Source organism: Sander vitreus, chromosome 5, assembly GCF_031162955.1.
Source record: "Sander vitreus isolate 19-12246 chromosome 5, sanVit1, whole genome shotgun sequence".
In the NCBI taxonomy this organism is placed as follows: domain Eukaryota; kingdom Metazoa; phylum Chordata; class Actinopteri; order Perciformes; family Percidae; genus Sander; species Sander vitreus.
The window spans coordinates 19,069,797-19,093,445 of record NC_135859.1 but is presented as its reverse complement, the minus strand read 5'-3'; the positions used below and the strand labels follow the sequence as shown (position 1 = coordinate 19,093,445).

Here is a 23,649-nt window from a genome sequence, read left to right as displayed (position 1 = left end):
TTAATCGTTTGGAACATCCCTAGTGCACACTGTGACAAATTGTCGTGTACATTTGATTTAATTTTATGTCTGACACCAATAGATGTCCACAACACCACATAACAGAAAAGTATTTGATTTTAAGTATTAGGGAAGTGACATATGTTTTGTGTTGCTTTAGTCCTCCTAAATTACGATAATAATACTCTGACTATGCGGTAAATTGCTGACTTTCAGGTGTATTTGAGGATGTTTACATCCATATCAGGCCAACAGTGGAGGAACTATAACTCCTTTTCATTGACAGTATACCCCAAACTTTAGGGGACAAGTTAGCAAATAAAGTTGTTATATTCAATATTTTTCAAATCATTTGCAATCAGTGACACTTTTATTTTCTGTGGTGATGCTCTGTCATGCCAGTACTACAGCCATTATCACTTCTTACTTGTTTTGAGGACTTCTTCAGTTTTGTCCTCAGAAAGTTGGATTGAGGTCCTTTTGCTATACACTGGTTCTAAGTGGCATCTTACAGTATGTTCTAGTCTAAAGCTGTAACTTTTCTGGCCTGATAAAATGTATTTTTGCAGTTGAGAAGTCAAACCATGACCCAGTTTTGGCTTTGCTAAATGCATAAACCGTCACATGGAACCCTTCTGCGCAACCAATAAACCCCTTTGATGTAACATTCCACTGTCCTGGGATTGTAATCCACTAAACTTCCACTGCACACCTACACAACTATATATCTGAACCATTGTATCGTAAAGTCGATGTACAAATCCAAGAACCCCAAGTGTCTCTGGTGGATTGTTATTAGATCACTGTGTGAATCTCAAAAAAACCTTCCTCAAGGGGGACATAATGTTTTTGTCTTTGTGGTCACTGCTAGAGGTAGTAAAGTGAGTGTTAGTGACAAGTGTGTTGTTTTTTTCTTGGTTACTCTGCAAATATCCACAACTCTCTCTCAATTTTCCACAAAACAAAAATGACAATCACAGCTTAAGGGGGAAAGCAGGTTGTTGTTCTTGGCTCGCCTCACTGTCCTTTATCATAAAGTGTCAGATGCCTGGAATGGTTTTCTCCTTTACATTCCTGTCCTGACAGACGTCTCCGCCATTACTTTCCTGGTCTGACTTTATTTCCACTGCACAAGCTCCCTAATTACACATCCTTCCTCAAACCTGCAGCAGTAGGGGAGATATTGTGTTGGGACAGAACATAAAAAGCAGCTACTGTACGAATAAACTGGATGTTATCCCTCAGTTAATCATTAGTGTCGTTTTTTTGTTTTAATAAGCAAACCGAGATGCTAATAGAAAATTAGTATCACTTCTATCCCAGACTCTCCTAACTCCTGGCCCTCATTAGTTTTGAAAAGGAGCAATATGAGCTCCTACACTAATTATTTAAGTTCATTGAACCCATGCATAATTACATCCATATATTACATCCGCACCTCAGGATTTACTTGTAATCTTAACATTTAGTGCCTATAGAGGAAGCAAAAAAGTGTGGTCTTTCTGTAGCAAGGCAGAAAGTAAGGGACTGAAGGTTGTGGTGGCTGAAAAGATCAATTGATTATTGAAATAGTTGCAGATTACTCATAATTGTCATTGAAAGTGCAGGGTTTATGCTGAATCTGATGTGTTTTTATCCCATATTCATAATGCTCTACATCCTGTATTTCTGTCATGATTTACTCTCTCACAACAGCAGCACAAGTCCGCCCTGCCGGAACGGCACACGTTGCGTTCTTCATTGAAGAACATAGAGTTTAAAACCATTTCTCTTGAGAGTCTCTGCTTGAACTGGCATTTAGTGCTACATGATTTGTAAACATTTATAGAATGTACAGTTTGCCCTCCTGGAAAAGACATGCCACAAGTACAAGAAAATGACCTCCAGTTTAACTAAATGTAAAAATCTCAATAACTGCACAAGTGATGGTTCCCCTCTAAAACACAGTGGGAGGTACAAGGCCAAACAACAGGTGTAGTCCAAATGATTAGAAGCAATGTTGTTGTTGTTTTAAATCTAGCCAGGCATTTGTAGCACTGCAGCAGTGAATCAAAAGAAATGCAACGGAGACCCTGAGGACATAAAGCTGCTCCACGAAATTAAAATCGAAACCACTGCTGTGACACACCTGGAATTTGACTTTTATTCTCTTTTTACCTCATCTCTATCTCTCCTCTGTTTGATGTTTTGCGAGACATGAATCACTTATACCTCCAACAGTTTTCTTACACACAACAAACTCTGGCTACAGGTTTTTTTGTGACATTTCTCATTTTCTATCCGATGTTTGGAATGCATTCAAATCATAATGCCACATCCAGCAGAGAGGTTTTATTTCTTTTGGCTGGCTCAGCCTCGGTCGTAAACCGACAGGTTGGTAATGTACACATAATCCTCCAACACAGATAAGGCTGTTATGTTTGGCTGGCACGGACTCTCCCAGTGACATGCCAGGTGTTGGTATCAGCCTGTAATTTTTAGAAAGAATATGTATAATGTCTCTGTCTCTTTGCAGGCACAGATGTGACGCAAACTTGAAACAGTTGGATATGTTAAACAGCCCTTTGTGCTCTCTGGTATGAGGTAGCAATATAAGTGAGTGTCCATTGATTAGGTCGCAGTGGGAAGAGCTATAATGTAAAGTTCAGATGTGTTGAGGATCAATATGTTTATTGTTGAAGTTTTGATAAATACTCCCTACTGTGAGTAAAAAAAAAATGTTTTAAACAAATAATAAACACTTTACCAGGAAGCTGCTTTTCTGTGGATCTGTATTTCAGAGTGGTTGTGACCTATACTGCATAATTAATAAATAAGTAAATATACTCAACATTATCACACACAGAGATGATAGAGTGTGTGCACCAGTTAAACTGTTGGACTTACCATTGTATGGTAAGGTAAATAATCGTGATCTGTCTTTGGACATGAGGTTAATCTGTGACACTAGTTAATAACACTTTATGACATTTCTGGCTCAATCAGCGGGTCCACCACCTTGATCCAGACTAGGGATGCAACGATTATAGATTTTGTTGGTACAATTATAGTCTGAAAAATAATCACAGTTTCACGATTATTGCATTCATTTATTTCACTACTAATGTATAAAATCACATGGACACTCTAGATTTGAATGTGTTATTTATTGTTGCCATCTGAACAGAAATAACACAGTAACAGTTTTGAAAATTATTATATTATTAAGCATCAACCTTTTAATTTAAAACCAATAGAAAAGATTAGAGCCTAGAGGTGAAGCAGTCACACCACAAACAAAAGCCAAGTTGGCAACAACAGTACTGTCCTTCTTACGAAGAAGTTGGCCCTTTTTAAAAGCTAAAACGGCCCTGCTAGCTGGTGTGTCTAAAAGTTGGAGGAGCTGCTGGACAAGATGCACCTGTCACAGAGAGATGCGCAGCATGTTGCCAAGGACAAAATGCGATGAAGAGATCTCTTTGCAGCCTCATGGCCTATAGGGAATGAGGGTTAGTGGTAACGTCAGTGACATGATTGAGCTGTTGCGGAGTTTTGACTCGTACGAACGTAACGTTTTTGTCAGCTCGCTCACTGTAAATGCAAACGTCGGCTGCTGCTGACTCGTTAGCTGTTACTGTTAAGACTAACATTAGCTAACTGGTAACGTTAAGTTAACAAACACAACAACAACGTTAAACAATAAAGTCGCTAGCAAGCTTACAAACTTGTGTTGAATTCCCCGTTGCAGCTGCAGCTGTCGTGATGTCAGAGGCTGGCGGTTAAGGGGCTGGCTCTGCTCTGCCTTTTCCTGCAGTTTGCTTACTTGATGTAACGTTAAAAATTTGCAGCAGTATCCAAGCACGGGACGCCGTTGTACACTACTCTGACAGTTTTCGGTGACCAGCGTCTGATTTAACATGCCTAGCCATGTGCCATGTGTTTATGCACACACATGAGCATTTTATGTTGTCAATGAGGTTTAATAAGATTAGCACACACTGCTACACATAACGTGCAGTCACTTAACACTTGGTGTTGTGGAGCCTTTACGATTAATTAACTGTGATGTTTTGAAGCGCGGTTAATAGTGAAATTGGTTCATCGCTGCATCGCTAGTCCAGACTGAAATATCTTAACTATTGGGTAGATGAAATTTGGTAAGACATTCATGGTCCCCAGTAGATGAATCCTGATGATCCTGACTTTTCGTCCAGCACCACCAGTAGGTCAACATTTGACTTTGTCCAATAAACTAATAAAACTCCTACTGTATCCGCCTTAGCTGTACTTTGTATTTAGCGCTAATTAGCAAACATGGAGGAAATGGAAAACATTATACCTGCTAAACATTAGCATGTTAGCATGCTTTTGGCACCTAACTACGTTCATCATTCAACGTAGAAACTACATTCAAACATTCATATTTTACAAAATATTTTAAATTTTAAATTTTAATTTAGAATTTTCCCCCCATTCAAATAAATGGACAGAATGTTTAGAGTTGGAGTGGGCGACATCCTATGTAGAGTGGGGTTAAGCTGTTAACTCTCCTTAAAAACAAATCGACCTTCAACTTCCTCTTACAACCACAATATTAGAAACCTAGAAAACATTGTAACTATCTGACCAAATATACTTTTTGACACATTTAGCTCTATAGGCCTCAAAGTGACAGAAGTGCCATCCAACTGCCCCAGTGACTCCAATGTTAACTGAGACCATAATTTCTTCAGAAATTACATTCTCAGCTCCATTTGTGATTTACCATGTTGCTGCCAACATACTTGATAAATTATGTTCGGTCGATGCAGGAGGTTCAGTTTGTTGTTGAGAGCTTGTTTGTTACCATGTGCTCTTGTGCACGACTTCTTCCAAGACAAGTGTCGCTTTGTGCATTAACTTTTTGTACTAATAATTGCACTGCTGCAGTTTGGGGGCGTGACCATGCTTTAAAATGACCACGAGGCATGTTTAGCCAGGATTGTATGAGCCTATATTTCTAGATATTATAAATTATATATTGCATTGACAAGTATACTGACTATAAGAAGTCTGGTGGTGCTCTGTTGTGAATAACATTAGGCTACTATACTAAACCTCTCTGCTCTTATACTAGATTTATTAACCTAGAAGATAATTTACTCACAGTAGGTGTAGTTATATGGAGGGTGGAAAAACAACACAAGGATATTAACAGATTGCTACATTTGAAAGATTGGCATAAAACCTCAAAGAGTGCTGATTTCCTTAACATTAAATGACAGAATTATGGTTATTTTCCTGTTGTAAAAGCCTTGTGTTCTTTCTCCATCCTACAGTACATCATCACAGAAACAACTTAGATAACACATACTAAGCAAAATAACTCTTTGTGGTACTGACACTACCAGCAACTAGACCTATCTTGCATACGTTGTTTGTTATTATTATTATGATTATTATTATTATTTTACAATTGTTTTCTTTTGTTACCATTGTTTTTTTGTTATTGTTTATTTTTTGTGTGTTTCCCTTCAGGCTGTACGTTGTTTCAGAACATCCCAGTGGAGTTGGTCTCACGCTAATGGAGACGGACACACAAGAGACTAAAAGAAAGAGAGAAAGATTGCTTGTGTGTGTGTGTGTGTGTGTGTGTGTGTGTGTGTGTGTGTGTGTGTGTGTGTGTGTGTGTGTGAGTGAGTGAGTGAGAGAGAGCGAGAGAGAGAGAGAGAGAGAGAGAGAGAGAGATAGCGAGTGTTTGTGGGAAAGAAAATGGAAAATGGGGGAAGTGAAAGGAGAGGGCCATCCACATCACAACCAACAACCAAAAAATGTAAAAAAAATAAATAAAAAAATAAAAATTAAGGGAGTGGACCCTATAGGGGGTTACAGGATTGTGCAAACATTTGCAGACACACACACACACACACACACACACACACACACACACACACACACACACACACACACACACACACATACATACACACACACACAGGTGGTCAGGTAGATGGTTTCCATTATCAACTTCTAAAAGTAGAACCAGGTAGAGCTCTGGGATGCAGCAGCCTGATCAACCAATCAGAGAGAGCCTTCAGAGACCCATAAAAGCCTCCCATTCGATGAATTATTCAGATCGTAGGGACAGAGACAGCCATTAACCTACATCTTCCCCAAATACACACATGTCTCCACCCAACCACAGACACACTGTTGCAGATTACACCTTGGCTACTGATTTTGTACATTACCACTCAGCCCTTTAGTGCTGCTGATATAGACCAGCTCAATATTTTTTTATGCACACTACACAAGCCCTTCTTACACACATACAATCCTAACTTTGTAAACAACACTGCTTTCAGGGTCTATCTAGACCTGTAATACCCCCGTATAATAACACCAATCCAAACACTCGCGACATCCAACCACTCTACTGGCTCTTAGTGATCCAGCCCAACTGAAAAAATAGAGCAGAATAGTCTGAAGAAGTTTTAAGGCTCATTAAAATGATTAACCAAAGCCACTTTGCAGACTAGGGAAGAAAAAGTGCCTTTGAAATGAGAAAAATAAATAGTGATTTTGTTTGAATTTGGCAGCACCTTCCTGCTGCAAGTCACAGTTAGAACACGTAATAAAAGTGATCAGAGATATGGAAATGCATTTGAGAGGAAATGGCTTCACTGCTAATTGCCTCACTCTTACGTGCAATAAATGCTAAAAAGGATAACTATGTGATGAGTTGGGCAGGTTTCTGAAATGGTTAACACCAGGAATGGCAGAATCATTGCCTGACTGTTTGCCAGGCACTGTGCTCTCAAACTGCCGTGTAACCATCAAATTAGTTTTGCAGGTATTCACCACACCTGTCAAAACATCCAGCACATCCGCCACAAGACAGATTTCTTTTCCTCCCCCTCCTCCTGCCAACAACTCTGTTGTAAAACAGTGGAAAATAAGTGGCTCTATAAATCAAACAATGTTGGTAGTGTTTTTTAGAGGAAATGTTTTTAAAGTACAGGATGTTTAAGATGTTAGTCACCTTGTCTGTAACTCACTAGGGAAGACACACCCAGTCAGTTCCCAATACTGACACGCAGTAGATCATAAATTGAGGTCTCTCTGTTAAATTAATCATGGGTTGCCTTCCACCCACCTTTCCTCTCTGAGAGACAGATGCAGTCATGCATGCACATCTGTCTATAATAGCACAGATGTGCACACATAAACACCCAGGAACACTTATACTGCATATAGAAAGCCGTAATAGTTTGGGCTACATTGGACTTTTATAATTCTTTCCTCCATATTCCATGTGTCCATATTGCTTACACATGTTCATATTAGATACATGAACAGATACGATGCCATACATCTCAGTTACATTGTGGAGACAGATAAATGCTTATATTCACAATTGCACATATAAATTAATAATTACATGCACATGTCAAGTGCTTAAGTGGATCACATACGCACATGTAGGTAGCATTTTACTGCATACAGTCCACCATCTATGCACATGTCAAGTCAGTGTGTGGAATACACGCACGCACGCACACAGATTGAGGTCAGGGCAGATGCATAGGGAATATTTGATTCACACTTTCTGCTGGTGTTGGAGAATTTTTCAACCTTGTTTATCCCAAACCCCAGACAGCCAAACTGGTTAACAAATTTAGTCTAGAAAAAAAACACACCATATTGTTTTTTAGATGGCTGATGTATTTAAACCACATTATCTTTAGAGTGTGCACTTGAGTAGGCAGTGCATCCATTAATAAGACAAAAAGGGGCAGTGCACTTTCACTTATGTATAAAAATTCATATTTAAAGTGGTGTTCATTGATCATACTGTGGTATGTTAGCTGTTGAAACTGCACTTAGTGTTTACCTTACATATACTTCAGTTTAAGGGTTCATTTCTTTAATGTTGGAGTGAATTTGAAAGTGTCTGTAAACGACTTCTATTAATTAGTGCAACTCTATGCTATAACACTACCAGATATACTTCCAAAGCTTTCTGAAACTTTTGCAGTGTGAGATTGAGTGAATCAAATGTGCGAATTAGGGAACATTTGATTGGTTGAACCTTCACAGTCGGTTTAGTTTGTAGGTTTAGTTCACTTTTTATTCATACAAAAAAGGATTAATATGGTCATAATTAGAAGAAATACCCACATTACAATCCCTTTGGGGCTTAAAAAAAAAAGAGAAAAATAATCAATCTGCCAAAGTGCTAATTAGGCGTCAGAGGCAAACTACTTTTTTTTTTTTTTAAAACATCAGAGTGAAGAATGTTTAAAAAAAATGCAACAAAATGGATAAATAAAAACAAAAGGTAAAAATAATTCATTTAAATAGCCCTGAAGCAACTACTGATGAAAGTCAAAGTGAATTAAGCGGAACGATTGTGAAGTGTGGGTGTCTTTCTGTTTGTCTGGGTGTGTATGTACGCATCAGTACGTATGTGTGTTTATAAGAACTGTAGACTGAGAGAGAAAGAAAGATTGTGTTTTCTATAATGGAGAGAAAACTTCAACCAGACATATTATCAGTCTGTATCTGAAATATTCAAAAATTGTAGCTTCATCAGCAACATGAATGTATCTTTTTCTGTTTGTTGCTATAAGTGTGAACTTGCATTTAAACTAAAGCTATGTTTTATTTTACATAAAAGTATAATACATATATTACCATCTGATAAATAACAGCCAGTTTTTTGTTATGTATTCTTAACTGTTTAGTGTGAAGTGGAGTTTTATCAACCATTGGACAGCCAAATTGGTAGAACAGTTGCTTGGATAAAACCAAACGTGACAAGTATTTATACTGATGACAATAGAGAATGGACTGAACATTAGCCTAAACACCTAAACAGAGTAAAAATGACCTCTGCTGTGTCCACAACTTAAAGCAAAAGTTCAACATTTCAGAAAAACCCTTAGTTTTTTGTACAGATTAAACAAACGAGACACATGTTAACTAATGAGCTTTACAGGTGCTGGTAGGTCAATTTTGTTCAGGGCCACGCTAACTGTCTCCCCCTGTTTCCAGTCTGTGTGCTAAGCTAACCAGCTGCTGGCTTTATATTTCAAGGACAGACATGAAATTGGTATCGATCTTCTCATCTCACTCTTTGCCAGAGAAGCGTGGAGCAAAACAAGCGGCAGGCTGATTCATGTTAAGTCAGGATTTGCTCCACTGGGAGCTACATTAAAAATATATATTTTGTCCAATATTTCCTTGTATTTCAACAAGCTGAACATTTCAGGAAATTTTCATTCTTCAACTTGGGATTTTTATAACCAAGACTCCTCTGTACAATTAAACAAAATAGAGTACGCTATATTGCCTTCAGAAGCTATAAGTTATTGTCCTGTAAACCCGTAAAGTTTCTATTATAATCATGATGCTAGGCTCTTTTTAGGGTTAAATTGCTTTGATTTGCACATAATTGTACATATTTTATGTTTGACCATTGTAAATTGCAGATTTTCTTGGAACTGAGACGTTTGAGCTAAAAATTGACAAGATGCTAACACTGGGAAATATGTTTATGTTTTATCTTTATTGTATTTCTCCTTTTTATTTCCTTTGTACATTCTGATACATAATATTATTGTTTTTTAACTGAACAAGTGCCTGTTTTACCTTCATGTGTTTGTGACAGAAATACCATGATAGATATACACAACTCATTTTTCGCTGGTTTTCATCAGAAATGGTATGTCCTCAAACACACAGTCCCCAACACCTCAATTTAAAGAAAAGTATACATGTAAGTAATTGCACACTGGTGACCCTTAAACCTCTTCATCGTCAGGATACAAAAAACATGTCAAGTCATTTCATATTCAGCATAAAGGCAAAGCTGAACAAAACAAACGGCTACATTTGGAGTGACGAGGACTTTCTGGCTATAATTCTATTCCGTTAACTGTTGTAAAGCTGCGTTCAAGAGGCCGTTCTGCTCATTTGAAAAAGATATTTCCTTTTTCAGAAGAAGGAAAGTTTTTTTTTCTTCTTTTCAATAAAAGAAATCATTTATTGGTGTCCCTCATGTGTAAATGTATTTTTCATCTGAAAGTGTGACAGTTTGTAGGTGTGCGTCTGTGCGTCGGTGTACATTTTGTACTGTACCTTTTTTTTGTTTAGAAGATTTAATTTTAAAAAGTTAAGTTTGAACACGTAATATTGATGGGTTTAGAGCAGTGGTGGAGGAAGTATTCAGATCCTTTACTTACTTAATTAAGTAAAAATGTGTAAAAGTAAAAATACTTAAAGTATCAATAATAAAAGTAATCAATGCAGAAAAACTGTTAACGTTGGCTTATGCTTAAAATAAACTAGTTTGTCAGTGGTCACACTTGAAGGGGAGAGGGAGAAGGTGCGATAATCTTTTACATTTGGGGATAATGGCGCACGTTTCTTCACAGTCTTTCCTGGAAGGCATTCATGTGTTGCCCTTGTTTGTTCATATGAAAAACGACAGATACAGTTGTGCAAAGAAGGAAATAAGAGACCTAGAGAGAAGAAGTGTAAACCCTGTTTGCTTTCTCACCTCTGCACACCTGGCCAAGTGCTGCATGATGTGGGCATGGATGTCAGATTGACAATTACAGAAAGTTACAGACAGTGGTGGAATGTAACTAAGTTAAATTACTAAAACACTATACTGACTGCCAAATTTGAGGTACAGTATGTGTACTATACTTGAGTATTTCCTTTTTTTTGCTACAATAAACTTCTACTCCACTACATTTCAAAGAGAAATATTTCACTTTTCACTCTCTTACCTCTTATATTATTTGACAGCTATAGTTACTATATTTATTTCATATTAAGCAGTCCTTCCAGAAAAACGCGGAGTTTTTTTGTGTGATTGTTGTGGGCAAAAATCCTTGATTATGCGGCACATTTTCTTAAAAAAATGTGATGGAATATGCGGGATATTTATGCAATTTTATGCGATGAAATTGCGGGAACTTGCAAAAATTGCGGGAACTTGCAAAAACTGCGGTTTGATGAAAAAGAGAAAAAAAGTAATTCCCCGACCACCCTGCTTTTCAATGATGTTCACGTCGCGTAATTACGTCACTTCATAACGTTCCCATGGCAACAGGGGAAAATGGCTGCTCTTGTGTGAAGTAAACGCAACATTTTTCAACTTTCTGCTAAGATATATGTGACTTTTTTGCAACGAAAATGCGGGGATTATGAAATCATGCAAGCCCCGCATATTTTGCGCGGAAATTGGCAATTTATGCGGTGAAAGTGCGGCGTATTTGAAAAAATGCGCCCCCCGCATAAATATGCGGACTTTGGCTGATTATGCATTGAATTCTGCCATCGCATAATCGCGTTTTTCTGGAGGGACTGATTAAGAGTTGACATATGACAACATTTCCCTACTAAACTTTCTCATTTAAACGTACAATATGTAATTTTTGGGGTATCTCAATCAAAACAATGGATGTAAAAGCGTACTTTTGATGATGTCGTGAAGTGGCATGAGATAATGGGAGTTGTAGTTTTCATTGTTTAACACAATTGCCGATTAAAATATAACGTTAACGCTAGCTGGTGAACGTAATCGTGGGTTAGCCCAGTGCTGTTTAACGTTACCTTGGTCAAAACAATTATACTTAAAATAACTTCATGAGCATGTTGAACGATGTTATAACCTTTTAACGTTCCCCACCAAACATTGGCTACTTGTCAACGTAGCACATAATGTTAAGCTGGATTCAACGATATTGACATGTATCAATAGATTAGGTCTCTGCTGTATTACTGTGCATGTAAGTTGCATGTAATCAATTACACAATGATGCTGTGTGGCAGAAAGAAAGCTGTATTACCGTTACTGAGCATTATTCCTTCTGTGACATTGTATGATTTACAATTACTCTCAAACGTATCATCTGGGTTCCCATGTTTTGACAGAAGTTAGAGTAACCAGAAGGGTCAAAGGTTTTATGATGACACTGACAGGCAACCAAATGAAACGTCCTGTGTCATTAAAATAAAATAACAGATTTCTCTGGGTTTGAACATTGTTGGAAACATTTGGGATAGTGTAAGTAGACAACTAAACAAAACATATAACATAGGTAAAGTCCTTTTTAGACATTTTAATGCAGAAATATTAAATAGTGTACCTTTAAATAACTGTTCAAATTATCCTATATTTCAAATATCAGAAAGTCCAAAAAATACAAGAATGCTGCTTAAACAGTGTCAAATGAGTATTTACAGTACATCATTTTGCTAAAACAAGTACTTTTACTTTTGATACTTTAAGTACAGTTTGCTGTAACTAGTTTTACATCTTGAAAGCAGGACTTCTATTTTTAATGTAGTATGTTAACATACGCCCTCGACCATTGTAAATACTTTATCATTGCAGCATTTTACTGCTGTAGTTGGTCAATGTGGAGCAGGTTTCAACTGTTAGGTAAAGTACTTAAGTATTGTAAATGTTCTTTGTGACTTTGTACCACAATGGGTTGGATAGATTGATAATGAGATTTATTTATTTTATTTATTAGGATTTATTAGGGCTGGGTGATATGGAGAAAATCAAATATCACAATATTTCAAATACCTTGATGTCGATACTGCAACAATATTGTAGTGTTGACTATTGGTGCTTTCACAAAAATATTTACACAATGAGATTTTTGATAAATAATCATCAGTAATGTGGATATAATGACTAAGTGGGTAAAGGCCTGGTAAATTCAGAAAATGACATCACTTTACTGTAATGCAGCCTTTAAAACCAGGAAAAGACACCACTTATGCCATATTACGATATCCAAAATCTAAGACGATATCTAGTCTCATATCACGATATCAATATAATATCGATATATTGCCCAGCCCTAGGATATATTTATTATCTACCATTAATTTAAGAGTTGTTACCTAATAGGTCAAAGACAAGTTTGCTAATGTAAGATGAAAAAAAAGGTTGAGATGTGATTCTCTTTTATAAATATGTTCTAATTTGGGTACTTATTCATTTTTATTTGAAGCATTGTTCTCCATATTGAACAGATGCTTGGTGCTATATGGCCTGATATTACAGAACCAGAAACATAACAACACAGTCCTTTTTCTCACTTGAATTCCTTTCACTGTCACCTCCTTCCCTGCTTCTTCGTTTTTCACATCTCTGACCACCCCAGAGTGAATTCAGTAGGAGGAATTGGTCTTACAGTGTGTCATATGAGAAGGTTGAATATTAAAATTAGAAAAGATCAGACTGAGGGGGCTACAAGTTAGAAAGAGAGAGAGGAGGGAAAAAACAAGATTACGAAAGAAAGTGGGGTGGTAGACACATGCATGGAGATGAGAAAGGAGATGCATGACGCGAGACAGACGCAGGGAGACAGAGAGCGAAGAGGAAGTGTCTATTTTTACCAGTTGTTGGTACAGAGAAAATGGGAATGTGATAGGACTCTGCATTAGGCCAAAGAGGAGGAGGATTTTTGGCTGGTACAGGCAGATTCATACGGACATTTACAAAACTGCAGCATAGAGGAAATTCTATCCATCTACTCTCTCCATCCCACTATTTCTCTACCCTTTCTGCTTTGTTAGCCCTTCTTCCTCTATTCTTGCCTCATACTAAGTTTGTCAAAAGTATCAATACTTTGATAATTTTTCAATATCACGTGTTTAAAACGGTACGGTCTCTGTTAATTTTACATTCAATAGTATCAAAAGTACTGAAGCTATAAAAAAACTGATCTACAATCAGATTTTCAATCAAACAATTACATTATTACAAATGTGCACTGACTTTTTTTCTGTATGCAGATTGTTTACAAAGAAAATAAAAAACAAATCCTATTTTGTTTGCCTCAGAAATTTTTATCTTTTTACCGTGGTATCGAAAGAGGTATTAAGCATTGTTATTTTTACAATAGTATTGGATCAAAGTTAGAAATTGTAGTATATAACAACCTTATCTTATACTATTTATTCTTTGTCTGTACTTCCATTGTTTCTCTTTTAAATTGTTTGCAGTTTAATGTATAATCCAATATGATAACAGATCATATTAATCTATCAAATGCAAAAATGTAAAGAGGACAATAAAAAAACATTCTTATTAATTATTAATCAACACTAAAAACTCTGAGGCTAATGGGCTTCATCAGGGCTGTGTGGTGTGGATTGATCAGATTTGATTGACAGTGGCCTGGAAACATAAGCAAACAACCCCACAACTGTCATCACATTTCGATTCAACTAAATCCTCACTGGTGCATGGGTATAATGTGACATCACCCTTTCCAGCTAACCCCTGCCTCACTTTAAAATAGTGAGAAGAACTAAATACAAAAATCTCTCCTGCGAAATAAGATTATTAGCTAAAGATGTTTTCAGGCTTTTGACTCTATTTATCCCTTAGTCTGTCAGCCAACCACTCTGTAAATCTGCAGCTCTTTATGTTCTTCTTTACTCTCCTTTCTGCCGTTTCTCCTCCTCTCTGTCTCTCTCCCCTGCATCCCTCCATCCCCCTTCCACCCGGATCGATAGATTACTTCCTGTGTTCAGCAGGGTGACAGCACAGTTTAGAGACCACGGAGTTCAGGTTACCAGTCATCTGTGAGGGTGTGTTTGTACGTATGTAATGGGCTTAAGGGGTCACTGAGACCTTTGGGGTCAGCAGAGGCAGCAGTCCTGTGTTTGCCCTGAAGCCTGAGTGACTATTCCACTGACTGTTTGGATAAAAACATCCAAAAGAGATAGAATTTGAGGGTTTACTTGAAGAAATTTCTTGCCTGTTCAATTTGTAGTCAATTATTCTTTATCAAGAGGCAAAATTATTATATGGCAGCCAAAGTTTCTTTTGGCATTTGTGCCTGTGAAATTGTTAAGAATACCTCAAAAATTGATCAGTTTCTGCTCTGGTACATAATATTCAGTCAGCAGGAGCCAAAATGGTTGCAGTAAATGTACCAAATGGCTACAACTGCAGATAGCAAATAAGAGCTGAACACACTGGTCAATGTGTTGTTTTTGTCAACTTGTATCTGGGCTGTCCATCACCACCTCTGAAGTATAACTTCTAACCCCATATTTCAACCAATCTTGCGCTCTGAGCTCACTGCTCACTGACTATACCGCCAATAAAGTAATCTTAAGTCATGAACTCCACTATTATCTGCTAACAACTGCTCCCGCTGTTCCTCTCTAGGCATCAGACAACCAAGCTGTTTTAACAGAGTGACTGACTGACAAGCCCTGATGTCCTTAAATTCCATAATAGCCTCTCTACATCCATCGCCCTGGGCAACGTGCAGCAGTAAATGGCATCAGTTTGTCTGAGGTGTACCCAGAGAGCCCAAGAGAGATCAATACAGTCCCTCAAAGTCATCGTTTTAACTCGTCTCCAGTATACTGTAGGCTCCTGCCATAAAACTCCTGGTCTACTCCAGATCCCCAAACCCTCGAGCTCCCACCACAACAGCGGTGTTACAGCAGCAACTCACTCAAAGAGCTAAAGAATGTGCTGTTCATGTGGACATAGCTATGTGACTCACAATCATTGGTGTGTTGTACCATCACCCATTTTCCTGTAATATCTCTGAATTTCTGCAGAATTCCCTTAAGGTTGCATTTTGGCTGAATTACAGTTGATTTAATTCCTGTTTGTCTTCTATATGTCAGAAACACTGTAGCAACAAGATGGGTGTCCAGAAATGTCAACACCTGTTTTTTCACACTACAGCACTAATGTTTCTATTATTCCCTTGACATTCAAAGTGGATGGATTTGTTGTATAACTACCGTATGTCGACGAAACACATCTGCTTAGTTTCACCAAGCATCTAATTTCCAGCACTCAACATAAACCTCTAATGAAGCAGGCCGTGTGGACTAGAGGTCATTAATTTAACAATGTCAATGTTCATGAGCTGTACTCTTGGATGGATTGGATGGCAGTGTTGCCCGATCCTCCCTTGACAGAAACAGCTGTTCAACCAGACACAGGGCCATTTGTTTTTTTCGCTACACAAACCTGATGAGGAATCAGACCTACAGTTGGATCTTATTTCATAGTTTCAGTCATCAGAAGTACAGAGCCAGGAACACAGCAACATCACTAAAAGTGTGTTAAAACTGCACGTGCATCTGCACGTGTTGTTGGTGACAATGTTTCAACTTTCCCACGAAATCCACAATTTACAGTAACCAGTTTTAAATTCACTACAATCATTCCACTACACTGACTTCTCAACCACCTAACAATCACACAGTGATTTAAAAGAATAATAGACGTATAAACAATTATGTAATTGTCATTTTAAGTGTTCATCATACTGCCACCCACCTCTGTCGTGACCTGATCTTTGAAAGCAAGGCAATGTATTTTATTGACTGTTAACCTGAGCTTCTCTCCGCCAGACTACGAGGAGCTCCAGTCTCCACCAGTTTAAACATCGGTTCCATGTCTGTTAACAGTGTCGGGTCGTGACCTGACCCCACTTATACCTTCACCTCTCCTGTCCATCTCTCTCTTTCTCCCTCCAACCCCTAGCTCTCCATCTTTCATCCCCCTTTGACCAAGTCACTCCCTTTGGGCCCTCTGCCACCTCTCTTTTTCATATGCACACACACATATGCACGCAGGCTCTTGTTGCCCCTTAGCTTAACGGTATTTATAACGATCTGACCCTGGGACCTCTCTGCGTTAATGATCTTCAGCCCCTCCCAACACACACACACACACACACACACACACACACACACACACATATTGACAGACAATAACCTGCGATCGTGTGTGCAGCATGTTTTTCTCCTTCCCTTTGTTACGTTGAGATAATCTCAAACATTGCAAGTAATTAGACAACTTGAACAGCCCAAAACTAACAGCTCAATTTCTTGAATGCAGAATGTGAGACAAATTTGGAAACCACGTCCTCTGTGAACAGCCCGCTGTTGAGGACTGTCAGCTGTAACAATGCACAATGGCTACCTTGTATTTAGTAATGCTGATATACAGTAATATCAATTTGAGGGGGGAACAAACCCTTTCTTCATTTAAGAAAATACATAAAATGTACAACTCATTCAGTATTTACGCTGTAAGCTAGTATGGCACAATAATTCAACTTTCTGCTGCATCCTTGTAGTTTTGAATGAAAGTTTTCAAAAGAAACTGAAGGATTAGCCTTTTAGGTCAAAATCCTACATTTATCTTGTGGTATCTTTAAGTAGCGATGATGTGATGATGTGTCTGAAGAGAAATTCACTGACGCTGTCTTGATTGTATATAAAGATTTATTACATCAAGTTTTCAGCACCAATTACAAGCCCTGCAGAGCCCGGAGAGTACACAGCCAATGGACACACTCTGTCTTGTTGCATCGAGAACAGGGTTATAAGGGATATGTTTAGATAATATGCTAGATAACATAAAAAGATGTGAATTGGCAAAGTAAAGGTCAGAGTCCATTTGAGGGGCTCCAACACTACACATAAAGTTACTGAACCCACTCAGCCACCAATCACAGCGCACCACACAGAACATCCCCTTCCAAAATCACACCACTGAGAGGTAAATCATTAGGGACTGTTCGTTATTTAATTAAGGGTCTACCGGAGGAGTTTTGTGGCCTCTAACCTAAAAAGACTTGACCCTCCCCTCATCAGTAATACTTTTCCTATGTCCCTCCCCTTGTGTGCAAGTTTGCACTTACCAAAGAAGCTCAGATGCCATTTGATTTTTACAGCCCTGCCATACAGGAGTTAACCTCTGCTTTCTCATCTTACACATCCCACTCCTCTGTTATGGTGTGGTGGCCATTTCAGTAGATTTACTCACTAACATTGTTGTGGAAACACAATAGGCATGGAAACTAAATGCACACTTCATGCATTACTGCGTTACTTCAAATACTAAGTTCCTCCTCTAGTAAAGTAGTATTCACATGAAATAAAACAATAAAACATTGAGACCATTCAGCAAAGGACACTGGGAAATAACCAATTCAACACTGGTTGCTATGGACTTGTCACTAGGCTTCCTCAGTCGTTGTATATTTTAGCACATAGGTAAAGGTGCCGAAGCTGAACATTATATTAATGAAATCCAATCAGGGCTGTTTTGGAACGCAATAGACAGACGCTTAAATTCAACTAAAATGTAACAGTGAACCATCAGTGTTGGACCTACAGTCTGTTGAGATTCCTCTCCAAACGCAGAAACGAAGCGCAGTCACACCATAAAACGTTAAGACACGTTGAGAAAAAAGATCTGCATTTTGCCGTAATCCAATGACACAGGAAAAAAAGTAATCCACAGCGATCAGTAGATCCACAAACAGAGTCCCGGTGTATCCAGCGAGGCTGATACGAGCGTCACATTCACCAGCCAGCTCCAAACAGGTGAACGAGGCCTCTCCACCTCGCCGTTTAAACAAAGTGGAATAAATGTATAAAAGTCCAAATCTACACAAAACCCGCAATCAATTAGTAAGCTGACATCACATTATATACATGGCATTTAGGAAACCTTTATTGCAAGGTTGGCACGGCAAGATGTCCAGACTAGTGCAACAGTAACTTTTGTTTTTTTGTGTCCTGCTGCTCCCATCGTCAGCCAGGTAATATTTTTTTTTACTAAAGCAGTATATGAAATCAGATGTATTACCTACCACCATTTAGTTGTTTTGTGTTATTTAAGATATTTATAAAATATCTGGTCATGCCAGATGTAATTATTCCACTCACTACATGGATAAATATGCACCAAACAAGCCACTTTGAAATGTTGCTCTTTTCATGAATAAAAAAGTTAGATGCTGGCTATATTGACAGTCATAAAAGCCCGTGCTCACGCGGAGCTCTGTACCCAACTGACATACACACTTTTTCAGCTTAAAAACCCGACTGAACTCACTTCATTGGCTTAGAATTGCGGCAACAATTGCTAAACTCACGTTCCTCTCTTCCCGATTCAAAGCGTCCCTCTCTTGGCTTAAAATAACTCACCATTGTACACGTTGTAAACAGCTGTTTACTCCGGTAACGTTAGCAGTTAGCAGGGTTAGCATGGCATCATTAGCCAGGACCAGTCGGGATCACTTTACTGGCTGTGTCTCAATTGTTTTTGCGAGTAACCAACTCGGGTACTCGAGCTATATAATTCAATGTGAGTACACAAATGTTGAAATTACATTAAATTCCTGTCCCTTGTAGCTGTGATAAATTAGCCTGAAGCTAATGCTTACCTGTTCAGGAGGAAATTAGCCAACTCTGCGTCCTTTTGGGCTCCAAGCTGTCTCCATCTTTCAAATAGATCTCCAATATTTACCTGGGGTTTGTTACATCTCTGGTCACTCAACTGTTAGAAACATGGCATTTCTTTATGTCATGTAGAATCTATCTCCGTTGAACCCGTTCGCTTGTGTGCTGCTTTCATGGCAGTAGTAACGTTACAGCAACAGCGCGCTGGGTTTACGTTTTTACAGGTATATCTGGCAACCCATCCTGGCTGTCAAACTGGGCTAGTTGATAACAACACACAGGCCAAAACATAAACATAAATTCCGTCAATACTGACATTAGCATTGTTGTCAGAAAAGATAGTATTTCAGCTTAACATGTTTCCTTAATATCTGATGAGGCATTGGTGTCATTTTTGGATTTATTACAGTATATATATTACATATTGGACCTTTAAACGTATAAGCCCTCAGATACCACAATCTTCATTTTAGTCTCAAAAACAAATATTCAAATATCAATAAAACATGATCTAGAAAACTGCATTATCACAACAGGGCTTTTACCTTTTCTTCTATTTTTGTCTAAATCAGAAAATTGCAAAGAGAATTTGGTCCAAAGCAAATAGTTTAACAATCATTTTTTAATTCACCCCACAAGTTGTTTGGTATTCATTGCTGCTCCCCCTTCATCACTCTATAGGGTCCATTCATTCAAAGAAGATACATTAGCATACAAGTCTGATCTTGGACACAGAAAGATGCCGCGGGAAGACATTACAGCCCAACACACACACACACACACACACACACACACACACACACACACACACACACACGCTTAAAGCACATACATGTGCATATTTGCGCACAGAAAAACAAACTATTGTGCTCTCGCTCTCATTCCTTTTCTCTCTCAAGGCCTTTTCAATCCACATGAGTCACCAACACACACACACACACACACACACACACACACACACACACACACACACACACACACACACACACACACACACACACACACACACACACTTTAGTTTCTCCCTCTCAATCAAGACCCTGTCAGCATCACTAGAGCCTGATAAAAAAGGGAAATGAACGATGTCAACCAGTGTTATAATTCAGCAGAACCAACCACTTGAGAGGGAAAACATCTACTGTATTTTGTGCTCATGGGAAATCAATCTCAACTCATAATAAAATGTTTGCAGGCTTATGCTGGGTGTCTTGAAGAGGTCTGGAGGACTTTGTGTTCACTCACTGTGTGCGTGTGTGTGTGTGTGTGTGTGTGTGTGTGTGTGTGTGTGTGTGTGTGTGTGTGTGTGTAATTCTAAATGTTTCCCTGTCTATGATGAGACCCATGTTATAACTTGTCTCTAGTGTTATTTTTCTTCAACTGACACACGGTGAAGAGCTGATGAAAGAACAAGACTGGATGGAAGCATCCAATTATGCTCTTTAAAGGATCCTTATACACACACACACACACACACACACACACACACACACACACACACACACACACACACGCTTTTTCTCATTCACACCCCTAAATCAGTGAAGAATGCATAAATGAGTTAGAAGCGTGAAATAGACAATCACTCACAAGCTTTTATTACAGTACTTGTAGGACAATGCACTGAAAAGCAGTAATTTGCTAACCCCTCAATGCACCTGAGTGATTAAGATAATTTACAAGCGTTGCCAGTTATTATTAAGTTATTCTGTGTGTTAGCATTGGAAGCTCTTTCTCCTGTGATTTTAATCATCTGCTAAGAGTAATTCACCCTGCATCCATGTAAACTCTGGCCCATTGGGAGTGTGAAAAATACATCACTTTGGCAAGTTTTTCCACATCTTTGTAACTTTAAGCTTATCTTCTATCAGGGCCGAAGCACACTAATACACTTATGTAATTTGCAACAAGTCCTCTCCATGCCCTCTAGAACTTATTCTGATCTGGTTAGGTTTAGGGACAGATCACAGTTTTGGTTCAAATAAGTACTTAGGGTTAGGAGAGCTTTGTTGTCATGATCACAATAATAAGTATGTAGTTAGCGTTATGGAACGATTGTGGTCATGCATTAAAACAACGTTGACTTGTGGAGGGGAACAGGAAACAAACAGCGGCCTCCTGTGTTAGAGACGTCCAATGTTTTGTTGACCCATCCATCCATCCCAACCTTATCCTTGCGTGTTTTGACAGGAGGAACAATTACAGCGACCAGTAATGCTTGCAGTAGTGTAAAACATTGTGAGGCATCGGGATATTGTTTAAGGACAAAAATGTGAACATATCCTTTAAGGTTGTAAGTATAAAGGTGACATGTTAGGGGTTAACAGTGACAGAAGCCCACCCAGTCATGTTGTAAAGTGTTTTAGCTTTATTTCTGTGTGTCTATCCATATGTGAGAGAGTGTGTGAGCATTGGTGTTTGCCAGTCTGCACTTGCAAATATAGCTGCTATTTAGTGCTGGTATTGTTTGCTTTGGCACACAACCTAAAGACAGAAAATAACTGCAATGTCATGAAGGTGTACTGTAACTGACAAACTTGGACTGGTGGAATCAGCTTCATGGACTGTTTTCATGGTCTTAATTAGAAACTAATAACACCTCTGTTCTGTTGCCAAAATAAACGTTTTCTTCTGTAAAAGGGTTGGGCTCAGTGTCTGACTCATGCCATCACCTCTCTTTTGTTTTCAGAGCCTGCTTCATGTTTTTACTGCATTTTTGCTTTCAAAAACATTGTTGCTGAAACATTAATTTAATATTCAGTGTTTTCTAACTGAAAAAGTGACCGAAATCTAAGTTTTGACATAGAAAAGCGTACTCTACGGAGATGTTTTACCAGATAATAGCAGCATAACAACTCAGAACACTGAATATGGATTTCCTTTTCTTGATTTTTACTCCACCAGGTTCTTAGAATACTGGCATACGTCGTTTTGAGGGCATACATTAATTCCCTCGGTTATCCTCCAGCTTTGTAGAAATACTCTTTCATTGCTCTCTTTCCTTGACTTCATCATTAAATGCTGCAGAGCCTGACCTAAAAAAATAACCCAGCACTCAAACATGAAAACAACCACTGTTGACAAAGTTCCTAGTGCTATTCCACAGGCTTGGCTCTCTTATGGGACTGTTCCAGGCTTAGTTACTCATTTTCACACACGCAGAAATTTGATTCTCATCCAAACAAGATGACCCAAGTCAGCACTGCTACCTCCTCATCCACATATCCTAAAAAAAGTAGTCTTAACTTTGTCAGATGCTATTGTCGGTCCCCCTCCGACTTAAAGTCTTACAGTGCTGTTGCACATTAAGACGTGCAAGTGTTGGCCATTGCAATGGGGCTCATGATGTCAGCCCAAAGATGTACCTCCCTCCACCTTCTACATAGCAAGATTAGGTGGGGTGAAAGCCTGAATACAATAAGTGGTGTTCTGACTGAAAACTGCATTAAAAAATGGGGCTGTGTTGTTGAGTGAGACAGGAAATTGATCCAGTTGATTCAGTTCAGTTGGAGTAACAGATCCATGAGTGTGATGACTTATGAGCACTCAAAACACTGATCTGCAGTTTGTAATATAACGAGGAAGTATTTCACTGCTCTGGAAAGTTAGTTTGGCAGCAACTATTTTATCTTTCGTCACAACGATCACCAGGTAAACAGCAGAAATACAATGTCACGGTAATCAAGTAATCTACTAGGAATGTGCATTGGCCAACACAGCGTCCTGAAGCCTGTGTCAAACACAATGATAGTAACAAACTGTAACTCTATTTATATGGTCAGAGGTGATTAGTATTGCTAAAAACACACAAATACAAATTAGACTGTTCATTTTGTAGCTTACGCGCTCAAACTAATGAAATATATCTAATGTCTCTCTCTCCTCTTATATGTCTATTGTGATCAATAATAGCAGCTTAATCTCCTCTCTTTATGATCTAATCTCCTCAATCTCTGCTAATAACAGCTTAAAAACTTAATTCATTCTCTTGTGTCCTTATACTATTAACATGGCTGCCGTCTCACATGCAGGACCTCATTGTAAAGATAAACAAACTGAACTCCTTCTCTCTCTGCTCTCTCAGGACCATCTTCGGTGATCAGTAACGATGATGACTCGGCCTCTCCTCTTCACCACGTCTCCAATGGCAGCAACACTCCTTCATCATCAGAGATGGGCCCTGACGCGGTAATCATTGGCATGACCAAGATCCCGGTGATAGAAAACCCTCAGTACTTCAGGAGCACAAACAGCCTGCTCAAAACTGACACATGTGAGTAAAAACCTCATTTATCTTTAATGTGTACCCAAATGCACTATGATAAAAATGTTTATCACTCCATTATGAGCTATACTCCCAAGTATTTAAGCTAACTGTCCATTTGTGTGATACACGGAGGTTACCATGGCAACATCATT

General features: G+C 38.5%; 1 protein-coding gene across 2 annotated transcripts in view; it reads left to right on the top strand.

The window, feature by feature from the left end:
• ntrk2a (neurotrophic tyrosine kinase, receptor, type 2a) overlaps positions 1-23,649 on the top strand; it is a 90,540-nt gene that overhangs the window by 37,489 nt on the left and 29,402 nt on the right. For both annotated transcript variants that reach the window (XM_078250856.1, XM_078250855.1), the window contains one exon: positions 23,315-23,503. In XM_078250856.1, the coding sequence (XP_078106982.1) occupies positions 23,315-23,503 (189 nt within the window). The remainder of the gene's footprint in view (positions 1-23,314; positions 23,504-23,649) is intronic.